Consider the following 21325-nt stretch of genomic DNA (forward strand, 5'->3'; position numbering starts at 1 on the left):
AGCATCACGACACGACTCATTTCGTCGGTCCCGGTTGACCTGGAGCCTGGAGGCGAACATTCCGTTTCGTTACAAAGTTGCTTCTCATCGCATTGCTACACAAGTTGCATCCTAGGAATTCGCTCGAGACCGCAGCCAGACCAGTGTGCGTATTCTCACCGGGAGACCTGCTTCGAATGACCAGGTCTTCTTTCGCACAGATAGAGCTGATCTGAAAATTGCATATGCATTTCAGGTTTCGACTTACCTTAAGTTCAGAACAGAACGAGAAACAAGCTCGACGAATTCAGCCTGAATTCAATAAGCACGTTGCCGCCACGCGATGCTGCCACAACAGGCGAAGGCGAGCCACAGAGGTTGGGGCAGCAGGTTCATTTGTTACGCAAAACTGGAGAACCCAAAAATCAGAACCAAACCAGATACGCCCTGGACTTTGTTCTAAACAAAAAGGTTGAACAAGTGACCCTAATCTTAAACGAAATATTATCATGTATGTTTCAGGTCACAGCAACACATGTTAGAATAGCTATTGCTATACAGCCTACCGCAATGAGCATACCAGTGGAATAGGGCGGCTAATGAGTAAACTGCACTAAAAATCCACAGGAACTTCGCCAAGCTTGAATTTATCTATGAATTCAACCATGCCCGCTGAACAAAATCGTGGCAAACCAAAACATGCCACACCTAGTTCAGGGAAATCGCAGCAGAACAATCAACAGAATGGAGATAAAGATGACCTACCCTCATCTACCATGTGATCTGATGATCAAACCAAGAAAATAAACAGCAAGCAAGATTCCACAAGCATGCCGACGGCGATGGCAGATGCTGTTTTGTCCACCTCCTTTTAAATGTTCTTTCAAACCATAACCTCTGGAACAGGGCAGGACTGCCCTTGGACCTGGCTGCAACAGACAAACCATTTTTATGTTGTTTGAAACCTTCAGAAATGAGAGTAACAGACCAAAAAGGAACAACCATTCAGGGCATGTGGCAGCACCTGCAACCTTCCATCAACTCCAGAACACAGACGACTGTGAGTAACAAGTATCGGTAAAAGGCCCTTCCCTTCATAGAAATCATCCAGTTGCCTTCCAAGGGTTCTCACAGAAAAAGCATAAGGCGCAATGTCACTGCTTACATAAGCCAAACAGCTAGTGAAGGAGATCAGCCTTACATTGGTCACAGTGTCAACCAAACTGGCAGTCCACTAACGCATGCCGAAGTCTTCAGGAGATGGTAAGCACGCTAGAGGCTAACTTTTATTTAAGTTCATAAGAGCACCACACTAGCACATTACAAGCCACATAGTTCTCATAAAGCGAAGAGAATAGCTTGTCTTCCAGGAGCGCCAATTCAGAGAAATATGTACAGAAACTACAATATAAAGATAGCCGCATCACATTTCAGAACACCTTCACCATATTGTAACTTGTAAGCCTGCATCTGTCGCTGTCTGCAATGTAGAAGAAACTACTGAAGCTATGAACTATATTAACAAAAAGGTTGGTCTTACCCGACACTAATACGATCGCAGTATTTATCATTACCTTCAGCTCTCAGAAGAGTGTGGAGCACCTTCATCATCATCTGATGAGGATGGATCAGAGAAGAGTGCGCTCAAAGCAGAGAAGATAGGACTATCTGAGCGGTTGTCTCCATTGCGGTTAGTACCCTCTGTATCACTACTACTGCTTGCAGCAGCATTGTCTCCATCACCGTTCATAGCCCCAGCACCACTGGCTGATTCACATGGGTTCTTTGTCTCCTCGGTAGGCAACTGAAATCGACAGACTGGGCAAGAACTATGAAGCTCCAGCCATGGAAGGATGCAATGAGGGTGGAATTTGTGCTGACAGGGCATCTGCTTTGCTTCTGCACCCATCTCAAAGTCCTCAAGACAGACTGAACAGCCCAACAGTTCCTTGATGTTCACAGTTGGCAATGAATCCACTGCTTCCTTCTTGGCAGGTGGTGTGCCAGAACGACTGAGATCACTCTCTGCCAAACGCTGCAAGAGAATATCTAAGCCTGGACCAAGAAAGTAATCCCCAAGTGATACACCAGAACTTGTGTTGCTTGATTCCTCCTGGTTGTCATCGCGTCCAAATGTTCCTTGGAGAATAATAGCCTCATTGTTGGAGTTGATCAGTATTAGGCTTTCTGTCCTCTCCCTCCCACGATCGCTCAGTCTCTCTATTTCCCTTAACCTCTCCGCCCTCCTCTCCGCCCTCTGCCTCTCCACCCTCCTCTCCGCCCTCTGCCTCTCCCTTCTTTCTCTCTCCATGTCTCTCTCTGTATCACTGTCAGTGTCATCCAAGCCCCTTATGTCATCATGGATAGTTTGGAGCAGCCTGGCAAGCGCTGATGAGCCCCTCCTCCTTCGCCTCCTACTGGGAACTTCAAGCTCACGGTCTGAATCATCCTCGTCATCATCCTCATCAGCATCGGCGTCCTCCATGGCCGCCCTCCTGAGTCTTGATCTGCGCGACGAACCCCCCAGCACACCAAGAAGCAGTGGAGCCAAGAGAGAGAGGGAGCGATCAGACCTCGTGTTCGTAGCTGGTTCAAAGCCTTCAGAGTCCATCTCTTCCACAAACCCGCCCTCACAGCTCGGGCACTTCATCTCAGGCATAGGATCGATCACCTCCTCGCACATGTGGCACCAGTACCTCACTCCCTGGCCTTCATCCATTTTGAAACAAACTCTATCGACAACTTTTGTTTCACTTCAGTATCTTATCTTCCAGTCCGAATTCACCCCTGAGTACTTATAGCACAACCCAGCAACCATCAAAAGCTCTGCAGCGTCAAGAAGATTAAGGTATCTTATCTTCCTTCCCTGGCCTGAGAAAGCTATCCTTGTCACCCTGAAACAAATTTCCCCATGAGCATATGTACTTAACTTTTACTAAAACGAAAACACACACGCAAAGATTAAGGTACTAACAGATCCACCAGACAAAGGCAAACCAGCTGCTAGTATAATCCCACTGAACAAGCAACAAAGGCAGGATATTTCTAGGAAACTTTCTACATGCGCATCTGCAACTAAAGCACATATGCCTCATTCACGAGCACGAAACCCAGTACAGGCTCACAGTCTAAGCAAAGTGCAAACCCCAGTTCCCCAGGTTTCAGCCAAACCGGGGGGCCCTGCCGCTGGATCCAAGCAAGCGAAACCAACCCTACTCCACCAGCACTACTCCAACACTGCAGAATCTCACGCCACAGCCAAATCAAAACAAGCAAGAGCACGGATCTACGCTGCGGCCTCATCCAAACCCTACCGCTTCCAAAAGCGACGAAACGAGATGAAAGGATCAGGCGAAACAATAGCTCGGGTACTCGAAATTTGAAACGGGGGAACAAGGGCGGAGCCATTACCTTGGAGCGTCGCGGTGCGGGATTTCCCTTCAGGCCATGATCACCCCCTGCGCAGCGCCCTGCGTCGAGGAGCAGTTCGGAGTGGCGTGGCGGGGGCGGGGCCGGAGGAATGGGATAAGCAGTGCAGAGAGGAAACTACGCGGAAGGTCCCAGAACCCGGATTCGCGAGTCCATTTATTAGGTTTTAGGGCTAATTGTGATTTATTAGGTTTTATAGGAGTACTCATCGCACTATAATACCAATATTTTGCAGATTTGACCCTGGTTAAAGTTTATTTACGGGAGTGCAGGGTCTGGGGAGTTGAGTAAACAAATAAAATTGACTCTAGGGGTTTTATTCTCTTTTCCAAAGTCCAACGGGTACATTTTGGATCTCGAGGCCTATACGCGTACGCCACCGTGAACTAGTTTTTTTTCTGTTCAGCTTGACGCGTGGCGGCCACGTGGCTGCAGGCCACGAAGATCATTTGTTGTACCGGGACACCTCATCGCCCACTGAACTGAATCCTGCAATATCTCCTCCCGTATGGCCGAAGCGATAGGAAATTAGGAAGGGCCTGCTCTTTGTTAAGCAATGCGTCTCTACTTGTTTAGATGCAACGTTAGCGGGATAACTAGGCCGGTGATTGGAGCAGAGGCTCGGATAAACAATTTGGTCTGGGCTTGAGTAGTCTTTTTCGTCAAGTCTGTCAGAGGCTGCTGGCTGGGATGTAGCCACGTGTCAGTTCCAGGCTCACCTGGCGTCGTGTGATTCGGCTTGGAAAAGACTCTGAGACTTGCAGTCAGAGACGGAATCTGGTTTGCACGTGCCGGACGTGTGCGAGCACGGAATCTGCTGTCATGTCACGTTCGATTGACCGAATTGTGATATACTGGTGATTTTTCACGTGTTTAGAACTTATGGCATGTTTGGAAGCACTCCACCTTAGAAAAACCAGCTCCACTCCACCAGCTCCACACTTTTCTAGCTCGACTCCACCAACTCCAAAAAAAACATGGAGCTGCTGCACGTGTTTGGCTGATGGCAATGCTCCAGCTCCAAAAATATGAGCACTTGTTGTGAATAGTCTATTTTACTCTTTGTGAACGGACCCACATATCATACTCTTCTATTTTCTCCTCTCTTCTTCCTCTCTCTCCTCTCCTCTCCTCTTCTCAGTTTTTGGAGGTGGGACACGCAGACGCGCCGCAGCTGGCGCCAACGCTCTCCGGACGGCACGAAGACCATGTCGCGAGTGCAGTATAGGCGGTCGTACATCCGCAGCCTGGGGCAGCTGGCGAAGGCCAGGTCGCGGGTCTTCATGGCCTCCTCCGCGGCGGCCGCCGCGGACGCCACGGCGGTGGGCACCTGGCCGAGGAGCTCGCCCCCGGCCGGCTTGCGCCCCGGCCGCGCCGCCGTGGGGGAGCTCGACCCGGCCGGCCTGCGCCCCGGCCGCGCCGCCGCAGAGCTCGCCCCCGGCCGGACGCCCCCGCCGGCCTGCGCCCCGTGGGAGAAGGAAACGGAGACGACGGAGGAGATAGAAAAATAAGAACCGAACCAGTAACTTGTGTAACCAGTAGTGATGGTGGGTAAATAACCCCAACTCCATGAGGAGGTTTTTGGAGCACCTCTTGAGGTACTCCATAAAAAACGTGGATCTACCCCCTGCTCCACCTTTTTCCTAGAGCCGGAGTTGCTGGAGCTAGATACGTTTGGCTACAAAATTTTTGGAGTTGGTGGAGTGAAGCAATTTTTCCTGGAGCGGAGTGCTCCCAAACACCCCCTTAAGAACGAGCAAATGGACCTAAACAAAGCACGTGGAAGCATGAAAATACGGAGTGTAAAAGGATTTGTGGGACCATGTTTGCAAGGAGATTGGAACCTGGGCGAAGCAAAGCTGCCCATGGTCACGTGACGCGGCGCATGATCCGCTGCCCCCTTGAGACGACAGTCACACTCGTATTGCCCAAGCGTAGTGAATGGCTAGCGAACCATAGTCTCTCCCATATCGTTGTTACCAAGCGTGGCAAGTCCTCTTCGGAATGATGGAAGGTAAGGTATCGGCGACTCCCGAAACTAAGCAAGCATACAAGAAGCTATACGGGTCAACACTTGAGAAGACGAACCTCAAGGCTATCGAGGAGTTGTTCCCGTCAATGCAGGGAGCTCGCAGACGGCAATCGACCGTCACCATGGCCTGATGAGGGGTTGCTCTGCGGGTGTGTTTTGATTGATAGCTCTTTGTGGGTGTGTTTGGTTGGGCTGTGGCTAAAAACTGCTGTGAGTTGTGGAAAAATAGCTGTGAGAAAGCAGCTGTGGGAAAAGCAGAAGACCGTTTGGTTAGAACAGCTGTGAAACTGTATGTTGTGTAAGAAATACCTATAATACCCCTAAAGGTCTGAGGGTCTGTTTATATGCAAATTGCTCGTAACAAAACAAAATAATGTGTTCACTAATTCACATGTAAATGACTATTTTAGAAAGGAAAAAAGTAAATTTCTATATTTTTCACTATCTAATTGATTGGTCCATATAAATAGAACAATATCCATCAAAACAGTCTCGTGCCGTACAAGCTTGCCATTTCAACTCTGAATAGCCAAAGCTTGCCATTTCAACTCTGAATAGCCAACTTTGGCTCAAAGTTTAGAAAATTTTTACAAAAGAGTGCTGGACTCTAACATGCAAAATGGAATGTATAACATGAGGTTAACAAGTTTCAGCAGTTGTTGGATAAATAAAAGTTGGTTTGAATATTTAAATTGGAGCTCAAAGATTGAAGTTTGCACTGTTTCAAACTCAGATGGTTAAACTGATTGACAAGTTCTACATGTTCAGTAAGGGCTCTTGTTTTACACTAAAGTTAAGAAATCTTTATCTCCAACTCCTTTGATGGTTGGAATAAAAGTGCTATCTATCACTTGTAGCTGATCGTATCATCAACAATTTTGGTTAAAGGCTAGGGACGAATTGATGGATGGTTTAGTCGAATTTCATCATAGAACAGGTTGGTTTTCCAACTCTCATGGTGTTGGCCGACTCTGGCAGCTTCATGTTTGTGAGCGTGGCAATTCGTCGCTGTAGCCTTCCTCCTGCTCCTGGCCGCCGGGTGCCTCCTCCTTCTGCCCACTAACGACGCCTCGTGCCCGATAATCAGAGCATCAACACGACGAAGCAGGAGCAGCTAATCGATTCCAGATTACTTTCACGCTACAACAACAGTCCGTTCAACACATACAACAACATTAATTTTGATCAATTTGTGATTGCATATCCTCACAACGCATAGTTCAAATTAAAGACACTCGACTGATCAAGAATTAACACAATCAACAAGTACGATCCCAGGTCCCCGTGGCAGCCTCTCGTAGGCGACGTTGCTGAACAATGCGGCCACGACGATGATGGGCCCCGCCGCGATGAGCGTGCCGACCACGCTGCCGCCGACGATCTGCCCATGCCCCCCGGCCAAGAACGCGGCGAGGCTGGTGGCGCTGGGATCCTGCGAGGGAGAGTATCTCGAACCTGCCGTGGAGCATGGCGACCGCCGTCGAGGCTGGGCCGGACTAGGACGACTGCGGCTGGCGCAGCGTGACGTTGGTGACGGTGGCACGCGTAGGCGGTGAGCGCCTCGAAGACTTCGCAACCGGTGGCAACCTCGAGGATGTGCGCCCGCCGTGCAAGCTGCTCGAGCACCTGGAATGGTGGCGGCAGCTCCTCGCCTCACCTATGCGTGTCGGTGGCTTGGGGAAAGGGATGGGTGAGATCGGTTCCTCTGAAGTTGTTGGAGCTACCTCTCTCTGAGGAACCCAAGGCCCGGGAACACGGGGGCTCCGTCCACCGAGCTCTTGGTGGCCCCGCCGAACTAGGAGGAGGAGGCACACGGTTGGCTTTGCGGGAGGAGGTGGAGAAGAATAGAACGGGGGAGGAACGAACCGGTATTGATCACCAGTAGCAGGTGGGTAATTTTTTGTCCCAAAAGCACTTGAAAGCAGGGGGAAGGTGCTTTTGATTTTGTACTAGAGCAAAAGCAGCTTTTGGGCAAAAACACCTGTAGTTTTTAGGTTTTTTGGTTGGCTTTTGGCTTTTGCAAAAGCAAAAGAAGGTTGAGAAGCCCAACCAAAGGCACCCTAAGCATGCAATGGGGTTTGTTTGGTGCTGTCCTCTCTTGCCGTGCGCTGTATTGTTTGAAATTTCTGCATTTAATACAAAGATATGCAATTCTCGTGCGTATTCGAGAAAAAAAAGTATCCGATCAACTCCTATTGTCTTTCTGTTTGGAAATATGAAAATAATCATCTCTTCTAGGAAAAGAAGATGAAAGAAAAATAAGAAGGGTGGAAGTGGAAATCACACGCCAATACATGTGCCGACCGAAGAGCTTTTGTTGTGAGCATTATCAAAATGATTAAGCCTTATCCTCCAAGGAAAATGATTAGGATTATCGAACCTTTGAAGGCTCATGGGTTCATTTGCTCGAAGAAAGAGAGCGCTGGGAGTGGTAGCACTATAAAATTCATCTCGGAAGCACTACTAATAGTTTTTGCCGTCCCAAATGCTGCGGGTCCCACGACCCAACTGCTTTCACACCATGTAACGTGAGATTGGTTGATACCGTAATCTTGACTTCCTTGAAGTGAGAGGAGAGAAGAGATTGGCTACAGCCTTGACTTTTGCTTACTGGACTCGATCAACTTGTCAAACACTAACAAAATCGTCACTTTCACTGTCTTACTGGTTTATCCCGACCAAACATAAGGAGAAACGAAAATAAGGAGAAGGGCTTGCGAAGATTGGACGGAGGGAGCCGAACAGATGCATAGCTCGGTTCACAGTCAGTGTGCCGTTCACTGCTGACAAAAGGGGGGGAAAATCTACATGATGTTCATCTGGAGTTTTTTTTAAAGAGAAATGTTTATTTGGAGTTTGTAACAAAGATCGGCTCATGTTCAGTGAATCAGTGGCAGTTAGAGGATAACCCACCTACTCGACACTTGGGGTGGCTGCTGTCTGCCTACCAACGCCTCGAGGATGCAACAACAACCGGGCGCATGCGCACCTACTGGCACTGAGCTCAGCTAGGAGCAACGGCACCGCGCCTTGCTCCCGCGGAAAAGGAAGCCCTTCCTGCATCCACACGCGTTTTCTCTCCGGGACGCGGAACTTGCCATTCCACCCGGACGCCCGGTGGCGCCGGTGCAGGGGGCAGCCGGCAGCGCACATGATCGCCGCCGATCCGCGATCCCGTGAGCTCAGCTGCCCCCGTCCCATCCGCCTACCTTGCGGCCGTAGGAGGGAGGCCCCAGGTGCCCCTGACTGAAGACTGGCTACTCGACCGTGATCTCCACCTTTCAGTGACCTTGCCTTGCTAACAAGTCCAGTAGCTTCAGCCGATCAATTGATCATGCAGTGATCTAGTCTTCTGATTTGATCACTGTAACGTCTGAATTTGTCTGTTGCTCGACGTGGAAGCAACGTTGCTGGGTTTTTTCAGTGAATGCTACTGAAACCGTTCTTCCATTTGTTTTGCTTCACAGAGGTACCTAGTACCTTCCTTTTGTTTCGGCAATGATCCTTGTGCTTGAAACCTGAGGCGCGCATTTTACACTGGATGATCCAATAGGTTAATGCACTGCGTTTGTGCTGTCAACCTGTTTGTGTTCTCGAGAGGAAAGTCGTCTGACGCAGTCGCACTGCAAGTAGGCCAGACGATGGCAGGAGGAATCAAACGCGCAACGAGCACAAACAAAGCTCGAAGAGAAAAGAGCGGGCCGAAAATCTTGGCCCGTACCCATCGTGTTCGTGATTCGCAAGTAGCAAGAAAAGCCCATGCAAGATTGTTAAGAGGCCCAGCCCAAACCGTGCCCATCCGGTGCGCGACTGCACGGCGACCCAGCGGGTCTCTGCGGAGCCCCCTCAAACCCCACCCCCACCCCCTCAAAAAAAAAAAAGGCGGTCTCTGCGGAGCAGGCGGGAAAGTAGCGCCAGCCGTCGGATCACACATCCACGGCTCTCACGCATCGGCCGCCGCATCCCTCTATCCCCGTGCCGTGCTCTGCGCCTCCCTGTCCCTTCCCAAACACCTTTTTTCCCTTCTCCCTCCTCTGCTCGTTCCAGCCCTCCCCCTCCCCCTCCCCCTCCCCTTCTCTTCCATCCCCATCCAAAACCAAAACCCTCGCAAAACCCCTCCCCCAACTCCGCCTCAGCCATTTTCCGCCGGCGGCAACCACCGCCACCTCGTCCTCCAATGCGGGAGTAGCTTCGCCGCCTCATCCAGCGAAGTGATGGCCCTCTCCGCCGCGCTCCGAGTCCCGCTCCCGCGCCTCCTCCTCCTCGGCCCCTCCGCCTCCATCCTCGGCGCCGCCTCCCGCCGCCGCGCCGCCGCGGCCCCCGCGGCCGCCCTCCGCTTCCTGTCCTCCTCGTCCTTCTCCACGCGGTCCGCTCGCCCCCTCCGCTCGCGCCGCCGCGACCGTGGCAACGATGAGCGCGCGGCGGCGGCGGTCGGCGGGAGCGGCGGCGGCAGCGGCGAGGGCGACGGAGGGGGTGTGGCGGTCAAGGAGCGGATTGTGACCGTGGAGCTGCACAAGGAGGCCACGGAGGCCTACATGGCGTACGCCATGTCCGTGTTGCTCGGCCGCGCGCTCCCCGACGTCCGCGACGGGCTCAAGCCCGTGCACCGCAGGATACTGTGAGCTCTCGCCTTCTCCTCTTCCCGTTCGGCAAAACTGCTCACAAGCTGGTTCCCTGTGTTCCTGTTCGTTTATAAGCTAGGTCGAACCTGATAAGTGTTTAGAAACTTGCACTCATTAGTTTTAACAATTTTGTGTTAACATCACTTATAGTTCGGAACAGTTTGATGTTACCTTTGCCACATGTTTGAGGATTGCAGAGCTTTGTACTCCGTAGGAACTAGGAGCTACATGTGACATATAAGCTGTTGGGTTGTGCAGACTGCTTAAATGCTATTGTGTTTGCTTAAAGAATGGAATACTCAACATTCAACAACACACATGGATGTGGAATAGGAGGCCAAGTAGTGTTCATAGATTGCTTTGAGAAAGTTTGCATTACAGTTACAGCCATGCTATAGCTGTGAAGTGCTCCTAGATATGTATGTGTTTTTTTTTCACAATTATTTCTTGTTGGATAGTTGTGAAATATCTTTAATTGTCCAAAGGAAGTTGCTAGTTAGTCATGGATGCTGCCCTCACCTCATTTAGGAGATGCCTCTTTGGCCAATGTGGTGCTATCAACTTGTCCTATGCCTCATTTGGAATACGGGAATCCCATGGAAACAATATTTTTTCCTGTAAAAATCTAATTCTTACTTTTTTCCAAAATGTCTATTTGCCATGCTATCAGTTTGGCGAATAACTACTTCGTATGATGTTTTTCTGGAAAGTCTTACCTGGTTTAACACTGTCCTTCTCAACAATGCAGAGCAGTTGTTATGACCTGCATTCTGGATATTACCCTCATTTGAATCAGTCTCATGTTTGTTTACTATCTAAATGTCTTTCCCTAACAATTCATTGTTATCTCTAGAGTTTATTGTCAAGAAACTTGTTCTTATAACTAACTAGCTCTTACATTTTTCTGCTTAGTTCCCTTCTAGTCCTTTTACTGATCTTGCTTCATCCCATTTGGGTGATTTCTAAAATCTATCTGCAGCTATGCCATGCATGAGATGGGCCTTGCATCTCGTAGGCCATTCAGAAAATGTGCAAGAGTTGTTGGTGAGGTATGCAAGCAGGAACTTGTATTCATTATCTAATTGCGGGGGATTCAAATCGTATAATGTGTTTTTATCTTCTTGGGGGCATTATACTGTCAGTTTTGAAACACATGCTTATCTCCACCTTCACTGGGCATATGTTGGGACTTTGCCAAGGAGTGCAAACCAAAATTGGTCTGTGTGCGCACATTGGTGGGTGTAGTTATCGACTCCAATGGACTTAATATGGATAAACTCTGATTTCATGGTCTATACCATGCTGTCTTGAGCAGGTCCTCTCTTTAGAAGACAATATGATATTAATAAGGATGTCAACATCTTCAAATTCTAATATTGATGTTAATACAAAGCTGGGAACTTAGTCAAATCCCAAAACGTGCCCAAAGGTTTCAGAGTTAGACCTAGAAGTGCTTTGTTGGTAGGCATGCTGCCTCAGTTAATTGACTTAAAAGGACATTGATTCTTCGATTTCTGAGTTAGATGCAATATTTGGTTGGCCAATTTCAGAGCACCTGCTTAATCCTGTGATATTTGATGATGACATCACACAGAATACAATTTGAAAGTCCACTTAGTGGCGTTGGAATGGTTGGATGGTCTTCGCAAAAGGAGTAGTGTTGGTGTGAACCCGTGATGTGATCCACTTGCATTTGTATCATAATTTACTATAATTTTATGGAATTCCTTTGCATTTTTAATGATCAATTGTAAATTGTAATGTGGGCCTAGTTGACTTGATTTGAATTGTCACACAGAGGACATGAAACATTGTGGTCAGAAAATGTTACAGGGAGGGTGGCATTGATAAATTGAACCATCATCCAACTTTTCATTAGCTTTCAACACTATGTTGTATCTGTGTATCTGTCTGCCTTGTTGTAAAATACTGCAGCTTTCAACGATACCTTTTTTTACCTGTTTGGTATACCATTGTTGATTTTTCCTTGTTTTTGCAGGTGCTAGGCAAGTTTCATCCACATGGAGATACGGCTGTATATGATGCCTTGGTGAGGATGGCTCAGGTAAAATACTATGGATGCTATTTGATCAATGAGCCGGTACATTGTTTATCTGGTTACAGGAGAGACATCAAGTAAGGTCTAAACTGAACAAAAAACAGTACACTGCAGTCAGCTCTTTGCATCAAGGCTCTTAATATGCTTGCTGTCATCCTATCAGTTAATATTAAAAGAACAGTAACAATTTACTTCATTCTAGATAGAGACTTACATGTCACATTCTACTTAAATGTTTCATTTTAAATTTTTGCTCATCGTTATTGGGGCAATTCATAGTTTACTATTTTGCATCCCAGCTTTCCATAATGTTTGTTGGAGCTCAATAATTTTAAGGTGTTCCTACTTGGGTTTTCAAATATCCATCCTGCAGATAGTTCAAATTATCATGTCTCATTTGCTCATTTTTTGTAAACCGCAAGCTTCTTTTTTTGTTATGCTATCTTGCAGGATTTTTCAATGAGGTACCCGCTTGTACAAGGCCATGGAAATTTTGGCTCGATAGATGCAGATCCTCCTGCTGCAATGCGATACACAGAATGCCGCTTGGATGTAAGTTCATTTGAATTTTGTTTACTCATATAGCATCAGAAATATTTTATTTGCGAAAGAATTGTCTCATATATTTTGTTAGAACTTAATTAGGTTCTGCTAAGTTTGTTGAATCCGTACTTCATTCATCCATACTAAGAATATCTTAACACCATTTTGTCCCCAAGCACCACAAGTTTTGGGTGGGAATAATCACTACAAATTGTTCTTATTACGCACCATAGCTTCTTAACTGCCTGAAATAAATGGAACTCGATATATCCAATCATTTTTATACTGCCTATTTGTCTATTACAAAAGCTTTACTGTGGAATGACATTTTTGTTTGTGTGCAGCCATTAGCAGAAGCCATGTTCTTGACTGATCTGGAGCTGAACACAGTATATCTTTTCACTTCTTTGATGCCTTTCTCTTTGAGTTGTTGCGCGAAGTTCCTTTTTCCCCATCCCTTTCATGCTGCTTTTTGTTATTTTACAGGTTGACTTCGTACCAAACTTTGATAACTCACAGAAGGAGCCGTCTTTACTGCCAACTCGTGTTCCATCTCTATTGTTGAATGGTTCTTCTGGGATTGCGGTATGAGTTCTTATCCATTTTAAACAAGTGCTACTAAGTCAGGTATTTATTTATGCAAAAATGAGATTCTTTCAAATGTTTAAATTATTTCAGGTTGGGATGGCAACAAACATTCCTCCTCATAATCTGGGGGAGCTTGTTGATGCGCTTTCTGTTATGATTCAGAACCCTGAAGCCACGGTAAGTAATCTACCACTGTCTTGATGTTGTTCTCTATCTGTTAATAGCATGGTACCATATATCATGATGAATCCAGTAATACATACCCCTGTTTGTTTGCATGTGCGTTGAAATGTCGATTTTTTCCCCTGGGATTATTATCAACAAATCTTCATACGAAGAAAGGAACAAGAGCAAATATCTGCTTAGCACGGGCAAATGATATTGTTATATCACTTGCAATTTCATGTCTTCATCACAGAATCATTGGAATTATGTTGTTAATGTAGCATTCACATAACAACAATCTCTAGTTATAGTTTGTTTGCTCTAGATGACTGTCACGTGGCAAGATGATTAGGACATAATTAGCACTTGAGCTTGTCCAGTTACGTTACTTAACATGAATGAATTAGACATTGTTCTTTTTTGAGGTGGCTGAATTAGACATTGTCACTGTTAAGTTCTTTTTTCCTTCTGAACTCTGTAGATATCTTATGATCTTAACTGTACTTTGTGTTCCGTTTCTTTCATATGAAAGCTCCAAGAACTACTGGAATGTATGCCTGGTCCTGACTTCCCTACAGGAGGGACAATCCTAGGACATCAAGGGTATGCTATTTCCTTTTTTTTATCTTGCCATTCCCATTGACCTCTGCATTAAGCCTTTGTTCTGTGTACCCAATCCTTGCCATTCCTCTTAAATAGTATTTTGGAAGCCTATAAATCTGGACGTGGCCGAATTGTTGTGAGGGGAAAGACTGACATCGAAATAATTGATCAAAAAACCAAGCGTGAAGCTATAATCATTAAAGAGGTATGAAATATGGATATTGTTTTTGGAGCAGGGTCTCTGACATCTCTATGTTCTTTTGGCAATTCTCTATACCTGCTTAGTTGCAGGAGGGCATGCACTTTCTAATTTCTGCATTTCCACGCAGATTCCATATCAAGCTAACAAAGCCACTCTTGTGGAAAAGATAGCTGAGCTTGTTGAAGATAAGGTAATTTCATTTGGGGGCAGACTTAGTTATCTGGCTGGTCTTTACTTGAGCCTATTGTGTGATAAATTTAAGATTTTGTAGTACCATGAGGAAGGCATTAAAAATTCCAACTCTTGGTGTACTTCTTAAGTGCAGGTACTGGAAGGTATAAGTGATATCCGGGATGAAAGTGACCGCACTGGAATGCGTGTAGTAATTGAGGTTTGTGCCACCATCTTTCATTTCTATATGTTGCGTTGAGGTTATCTCTTTGGGTTACAACTGAACTTTTTTGAGTTCTGGGATTTTAATGCTTTGTTGTTGATGTATAATACTTTCTTCCCTTGTACACTGCTCCAGCTGAAAAGAAGTGCAGATCCTGCCATTGTCTTGAACAACTTGTATCGTCATACAGCTCTGCAGTCTAGCTTTAGCTGCAACATGGTAGCGTAAGTACACTCATCTTCTTGATGTTGCTCTTTTCCTCACCACAAAAAGACATGGCGGTGAACAGAAAAAATTCTTATTTCATTTCATTCAGAATGGTCTATGACTGTACTATCCTGTTTTGTAGGAGAATAATATTACTTGTGCATGATAGTAAATGCTATAGTTGTTGAATCAAATAAATCTCTCTTGTTTTTGAATTTGGAAGTAGATCTATAATCCTAATGTTGAGTGCTTGAAATATTTGGCATGAGGGAACAGCTAAATTTGATTCCATTTGAAATGGTGCTTTCGAAACAAAATAATTTTGGAATTCAGTTGGTCGGAAACTAGAAAATGTTTCAATGCTTTCATTTTGCCATATCTATTATCAAGAGTACCAAAACCTTGATATCTACACAATTAATTTTCTCGCAAAAAGCAAAAACAAATAGTTTGCTAAAAGAACAGAAGAATTTGTAGCAGCCACTTCTAGGTACTTCACCTTATTCAAGTATATTTGTGAAATGTCAGTGAAGCTGCCGTAAGATAATTACCACTACATTGTATAGAAAAAGCTTGTAGACATCTGTGGATTTTTGTCATTGAGCAGTCTCGGAATCATGAGCCTCGCTATTTACGTAAGGCAAGCTGTCATTAATGATCTCTTATGCATCCCTGATGACACTTGTAAAAAGTAAAATATCGTAGATGCTGATCTTCATCTTTGAGCTGTTCAAAATCTTCTTACTGAAGTGACTGCACTAACTAAATCTTCTCATATTGCTAACTTTGCATTTGTCAATTCTCATGTCTGTTTTATTCTTCTTTCTCTGTTCAGTATACTTGATGGGCAGCCAAAGTTGATGGGACTGAGAGAAATTCTTCAGGTGCCGTTATGTTAATTAATTTTTTTTTGCACAAAATCATACATTTTGGTTTTACAAGTTGCATGCTAATGTGCTATCTGATGCGAAGCTTGTTTATAACTAAAAGGGCATAAAACTTAAAATACTTTGAAACCAACTAGCATGGGACACATTTGTATACATAATCTTCAAGATTTCATCTTTGATAAATAAAAATCAGATGTGGCTATATCTGCGGAGGAGCTAGCATCTTGCAGTGTAGTCCAATGTTTTTTGTTAGCTCTCTTTCGCCTCTTATTAAAGTGTCTAGCAACAATAAGTGGTTTATGCCACTTGTTTTGAACGCATTTTGTGGAGGGCTTAAGTAGCAATGTTCAATATTATCTACATTCACTGTTAGATACAAGGTATTCAGGTGGAGCGTGTATTAACTGCAAGGGATATTTTGTTTGTCACCAGTACTTAAATAGCATGGGCCACAGAATTGATGGATTCAAGCTGAGCCTATATCATGTGCTAACAAGGGTGTAATCTGGTAGATTGTTGAGATTGACATCTCAACACTAATGCCATATCCCTTACCGCTTATATGTGCATTTGATCATTTTATTATCCATACGTTACCTTTCCTGTATACAGCTGTATTTGGTTACTGGCATAATCATTATGAACCTCAGATTTAATTGCCCATTTTAAACTTTGATGCTGCTTCAGGCGTTCCTCGACTTCCGATGTTCTGTCATTGAAAGGCGTGCAAGATTTAAGCTTTCTCAAGCTCTAGAAAGAAAACATATTGTGGAGGTAAATTGATTTAGGTAGGTTAGCTTCTTTGGATATTGAAGGTGGATGATTTTATTTACTTCTTGCAGGGCATTGTTGTTGGCCTCGACAATTTGGATGCTGTGATTCAAATAATACGAGAAACATCAAATCATGCTGCAGCAACAGAAGCTTTAGTCAAGGGTAACTGAGCTAGGTTCCTTAAACTCTGCTCCAATGAAGCAAATTGCTTAAAGAATCCTAAGTCCTTGATATTCCATGGAATCAAGCCTGTTTTACTAACTATGGACAATCTAAACCTGCGCAGAGAGAATATAAAATACTATTAACAGATTTGTTTCGTATATTTAATCTGAAATTACATGGGCAGAATTTGATCTATCTGAGAAGCAAGCTGAAGCTCTGTTGGACATCACACTAAGGAAGCTTACTTCCCTTGAGGTTTCTGCATTTGAATTTTGTTATCTTGGCAGTTATTTGGTTAAACTCGATTCCTGTTTCTCCTACCTAAAGGAACTGAACGGACATCTGATTTTTGCAGCGGAAAAAATTTGTTGATGAAGCTAAAACTCTGTCAGAGGAAATTTCTAAGTTAAATGAACTTCTGTCAAGCAAGAAGCTTATCTTTCAGGTTCGACATTTCCAACCATTTACAAACATTTCAACTCATTATGTATGCATGTTTATCTGCTGTATATTTTTCAATCCATGTGACACTTTTTAAGCAAATGTGTATATGCAAAATCATCTTCTGAACTGTATGAACTATTTTCTTGAGAATTGGAGGATTGCAAATGATTTTACGTGCGTACTTTGTGGGCAATCTGCAATGTTGGTAAAGAATTGCTATAACTTGACAGGACATGGTACTTTGTTATAAAATTGGCTGTTTTCCCATTATCTCTTACTGTAGCCCGCCAGGCTCTGGATAAAGGGGCTTAAACAAGTTTTACTATACAGTAGGCTTCATTAAAGCAATAAGCTGTGTTGTTTCTAATCATTTTATCATGAGATAGCGTGATCAACATTACAAGCACGTTATTGTTCTTCCTCTCTTGATATCGCTGCAGTGCTTTTATAGAGAACATAATTGGTGAGGAACCAATGTTTTTGCTTCTATCTTGGATGCATAGTTTACTCTTTTTTTTCCAATTGAATATAGTTGGAGGCTTGTAGCACATTCGAGGCTCTGTGAAGTCAACAATCTGTTCACCGTGTTTCTGTTAATGTGATTTAATTTTTACACTTATGTGATTGAACATTGTTTTCCAGCCCTTTGTATATGGGTATATCTTTGTTGTTAGTCACTTCTCTAGACCCTGACTTTGTATTTCTTATCTTATTGCACTGCCAATTATTAATTGTTTCTCCTGTTGTTTTAGCTTATTCAACAAGAAGCTGCTGATTTGAAAAACAAATTTTCTACACTGCGACGTTCTTTGATAGATGATTCAGTAAACAGTGAAGTTGATGATATCGACATCATTCCAAATGAGGAAATGCTTTTGGTGCGACATTTATCTTTTCGTACATTCATATTATCCAACATAGTTTTTTTTTATAGTTTTATCCTTACTCAGTTATTACATTTTGTTTTTGTTTTTCTGCTTCGCTTCACTTGATCAAACATCTATCACCTGAAGATTCTTAGCGAGAAAGGTTATGTTAAGCGAATGAACCCCAACACATTCAATTTACAAAATCGAGGAACCATAGGAAAATCTGTTGGAAAGATGCGAATGAATGACACCACGTCTGATTTCATTGTCTGCCAGATGCATGACCACGTTCTCTATTTCAGGTATGTGAACCAAGAGGCATTTCTTAATGAGTATATCTTTAGCATGTTTGGAATTTCTTTAGTGTTAAGGATTCTATGATGAAATTAAATCCATTTTACATAAGGTAGATTAATTTGTCAACTATAAAGGATCTTGAACATATAAGTTATACTCCTGGAATTTGTTTGTTTCTTTTGACAGTGTACTTGGATTTCTTGTACTTACAGTGAATGCATATTTATTTTTCTGTTCTCATGTATCGTCATGGTGCTTACTTTCAGTGACAAGGGAATAGTATACTCAGCACGTGCTTATAAGATACCAGAATGTACTAGAACTGCTACTGGAACTCCTTTGGTACAGGTACATTGATAAATGCTAATTTGGACTAATGAAACTCAGCAGGTGATATGCTGACCTTTGCTATTCCGTTCTTGTTTAGCTGCTATCTTTATCCGATGGAGAGCGGATAACCTCCATCATTCCTGTGAGTGAATTTGGTGAAGACCAATATCTAGTGATGCTCACCGTTAACGGCTACATCAAGAAAGTTCCTCTTAATGCCTTCTCATCGATCAGATCTTCTGGGATCATATCAATTCAACTGGTATACCGTCTCATGTGCTTGCATCTCTTAAACATAACATACTTTTGAATCATTGTCAAAATGTGGTACAACTTTTATTCAATAACTGTTAAATGTTAGGTTCCTGGTGATGAGCTCAAATGGGTCCGTAGATGTGGCAATGATGACCTGGTTGCATTGGCTTCACAAAAGGGAAAGGTTATAGTCAACTCATGCGATAAGGTAGGCTACAAACACACATCTGGACATCTGGTGATAATTGTATCGATTAGTATGTGATTTACACAATGGGAACTGCTATCTGATTTTATATTGAAGTGTAGATTCTGGGAATAAGCATTAAATAATTTTCACAAAAGTACACTTTTCCAGTAAACTATCACATGATCACGTTTTTCCTTTTGTTTTCATTTTACAAATGATTTTGGTATAAAAGTAGCAATTATGTTTGTACTGTCAGTAAATTCAGTCTTTCATGTCATTCAAATATGTTTGCATGGCCACATGTGTGGATGTGCCTGCCATTTTGGGTTGCCCTTAATTCTTATATATATTTATGTTTCAACCAGATTCGTCCCCTGGGAAGGAATACCAGGGGTGCTTGTGCGATGAAGCTAAAAGATGGCGATAAGATGGCAGCCATGGATATAATTCCAGCAACAGTGCACAAAATGCCTGAAACTTATAACAGCAGGTAATGTCATCTATAGTTTGGGAAACAATCTAGTACTCTCTCCGTCCCAAATTATAGATCGTTTTGACTTTATTAGATTCATAGACTTTGTTATGCACTTAGATATACACTATGTCTAGATGCATAATAATATCTATGTATCTAGAAAAGTCAAAACGACCTATAATTTGGAACGGAGGGAGTAACTGGTAGTGCCTAATATGGGTTTATAAAATTTTGTTAGCTTTTAAAATGTGAGAAGAGTTCGACCATATTCTGAATACTGAAAAATCCTGAAACCAACCTTTTGCTTCCCTCAGAGTTTGGTTTACTGTCTATTAAACTTGATTTCCACTTTCCTGTTTCCATCCAAGTCATATTAGTTTATGTATCTTCTCAGTTTGGATAATTCCTGTACTCCAGTACTGACCAATTTTGTCTTTAAATTTTGAGTGCTGCTCCAGGTCCAGAGATCTGAGTCCTCCTTGGCTACTTTTCATAGCTGAAAACGGTCTTGGGAAACGGGTGCCCTTAAATGCATTCCGGCAATCAAGATTCAACCTTGTAGGTTTGGCAGGCTACAAGGTATAGTAAGCCTTTTGCTCATCAGTTCTGCTGGACATTTGTGTGTTCTACAGAAGTTTTCTAAAAATCAGTGCTTTTGAATTGAAAACTGAATTCATATAATGATGCATGGTACACCACCTACTTTCTTGCTTCTTATGTACATTAAAAACCATGATGTGCTTCAAAACTTAAGGTGCGTGTTACATATGATGCTATTTGACCTGATCGATCTGGTATGTTCTATTTTGTCTGTGCAGCTTCCAGAGGATTGCCGCCTGGCTGCTGTATTTGTTGCTGGTCTTTCACTCGGTGGTACCATTTCTGAACTTAGTTCCTTTTTCATTGTTTTTATTTGCTTAACCATTCACTGTTTCATACACCTATCATATCATTTGCTGTTTCCTGTGAATTCAATGGTAGATGATGGTGAAAGTGACGAGCAGGTTGTTTTAGTTAGCCAGAGCGGCACTGTAAATAGAATCAAGGTTAAAGATATATCCATCCAGTCTCGTTACGCAAGGTAAGTTAGGCGCTCAAATAAAAGTCTGTAGGTTCAATTTTTTTCGGACTTTTCCTTTTTCTGTTGCCAACTGTTTCATCATGCTCTACCTCTGTTGGGCAACCAGGGGAGTAATTCTGATGAGGCTGGAGCATGCCGGGAAGATCCAGTCGGCATCACTAATATCTGCAGCAGCAGCAGAAGTTGCTGAAGATTAATCTTGCCCAAAGATGCAAGTAATTTAGTCTAAATTAAAGCCCTGGTGTACACCACATGCCCATGCATTGAGCATGCATTTTTTACTGGTTTCCTGTTGCCAGGAATTCTGTAATCCCATGCCAAGGGCCAAGGCATAGTTAGTAGCTGATGATTTGGTGGATAGATCTCCGGTGGCCATTAACCTGTCTAGATGTAGGCTTTGCCCACTGTACTCAGTAGCGTGATAAGAAGGCTTAAGACAGTATTATTCTTGCGATGAGTGATGGATGTAAAATGGCACGTTGGCTTGCAAAATTGACGCATCTACGGTATTACTTTTGGATTGGCTGGGCCCCTAACTGGTAATATTTTCAAACGTGTTCACTGAGCTATCTGTGTTCATTTCAATGAACCTGAATGTTTGTTAGATCGAGCTGAGTCAGCGTACGATGGCAGCCGCTACGGATCGAACCAAGCCAACGCACGACAGCATGTTTTAGCTCACAGTAAGAAATCTTGAACAGGAAGGTCAATACCACAATTATTTAAGTAAGC

General features: G+C 43.8%; 2 protein-coding genes across 4 annotated transcripts; one reads left to right on the forward strand and one right to left on the reverse strand.

Moving 5' to 3' along the window:
• Positions 1-593: 593 nt before the first annotated feature.
• LOC101784424 (E3 ubiquitin-protein ligase SIRP1) lies at positions 594-3552 on the reverse strand. 3 transcript variants are annotated; one of them, XR_002675907.1, is made up of 5 exons: positions 3391-3548; positions 1554-2873; positions 1181-1459; positions 1004-1094; positions 594-908 (listed from the first exon to the last, which is right to left on the reverse strand). XR_002675907.1 is itself a non-coding variant. In XM_022823242.1 (3 exons), the coding sequence occupies exon 2, from the start codon at positions 2696-2698 to the stop codon at positions 1556-1558; it is 1143 nt and encodes a 380-aa protein (XP_022678977.1). In that variant the 5' UTR covers positions 2699-2873; positions 3391-3548; the 3' UTR covers positions 910-1459; positions 1554-1555. The 3 variants fall into 3 exon arrangements, 1 of the variants encoding a protein (XP_022678977.1); XR_002675908.1 differs by having other exon boundaries at positions 618-908; positions 1004-1476; positions 3391-3552; XM_022823242.1 differs by lacking the exon at positions 594-908 and having other exon boundaries at positions 910-1459.
• Positions 3553-9485: 5933 nt separating this feature from the next.
• Positions 9486-21158, forward strand: LOC101785761 (probable DNA gyrase subunit A, chloroplastic/mitochondrial). Its single transcript, XM_004981246.3, has 27 exons — positions 9486-10058; positions 11042-11111; positions 12062-12127; positions 12572-12673; positions 13009-13053; positions 13151-13249; positions 13343-13429; positions 13950-14020; positions 14117-14225; positions 14350-14412; positions 14548-14613; positions 14752-14840; positions 15659-15707; positions 16401-16487; positions 16556-16649; positions 16837-16907; positions 17008-17097; positions 17849-17974; positions 18110-18267; positions 18529-18610; positions 18690-18854; positions 18954-19055; positions 19403-19527; positions 19971-20091; positions 20331-20385; positions 20494-20593; positions 20700-21158. Exons 1-27 carry the CDS (start codon positions 9655-9657, stop codon positions 20788-20790), a joined length of 2787 nt encoding a protein of 928 aa, XP_004981303.2. The 5' UTR covers positions 9486-9654; the 3' UTR covers positions 20791-21158.
• Positions 21159-21325: the final 167 nt, after the last annotated feature.

This window comes from Setaria italica, chromosome IX, assembly GCF_000263155.2.
Source record: "Setaria italica strain Yugu1 chromosome IX, Setaria_italica_v2.0, whole genome shotgun sequence".
NCBI lineage: Eukaryota > Viridiplantae > Streptophyta > Magnoliopsida > Poales > Poaceae > Setaria > Setaria italica.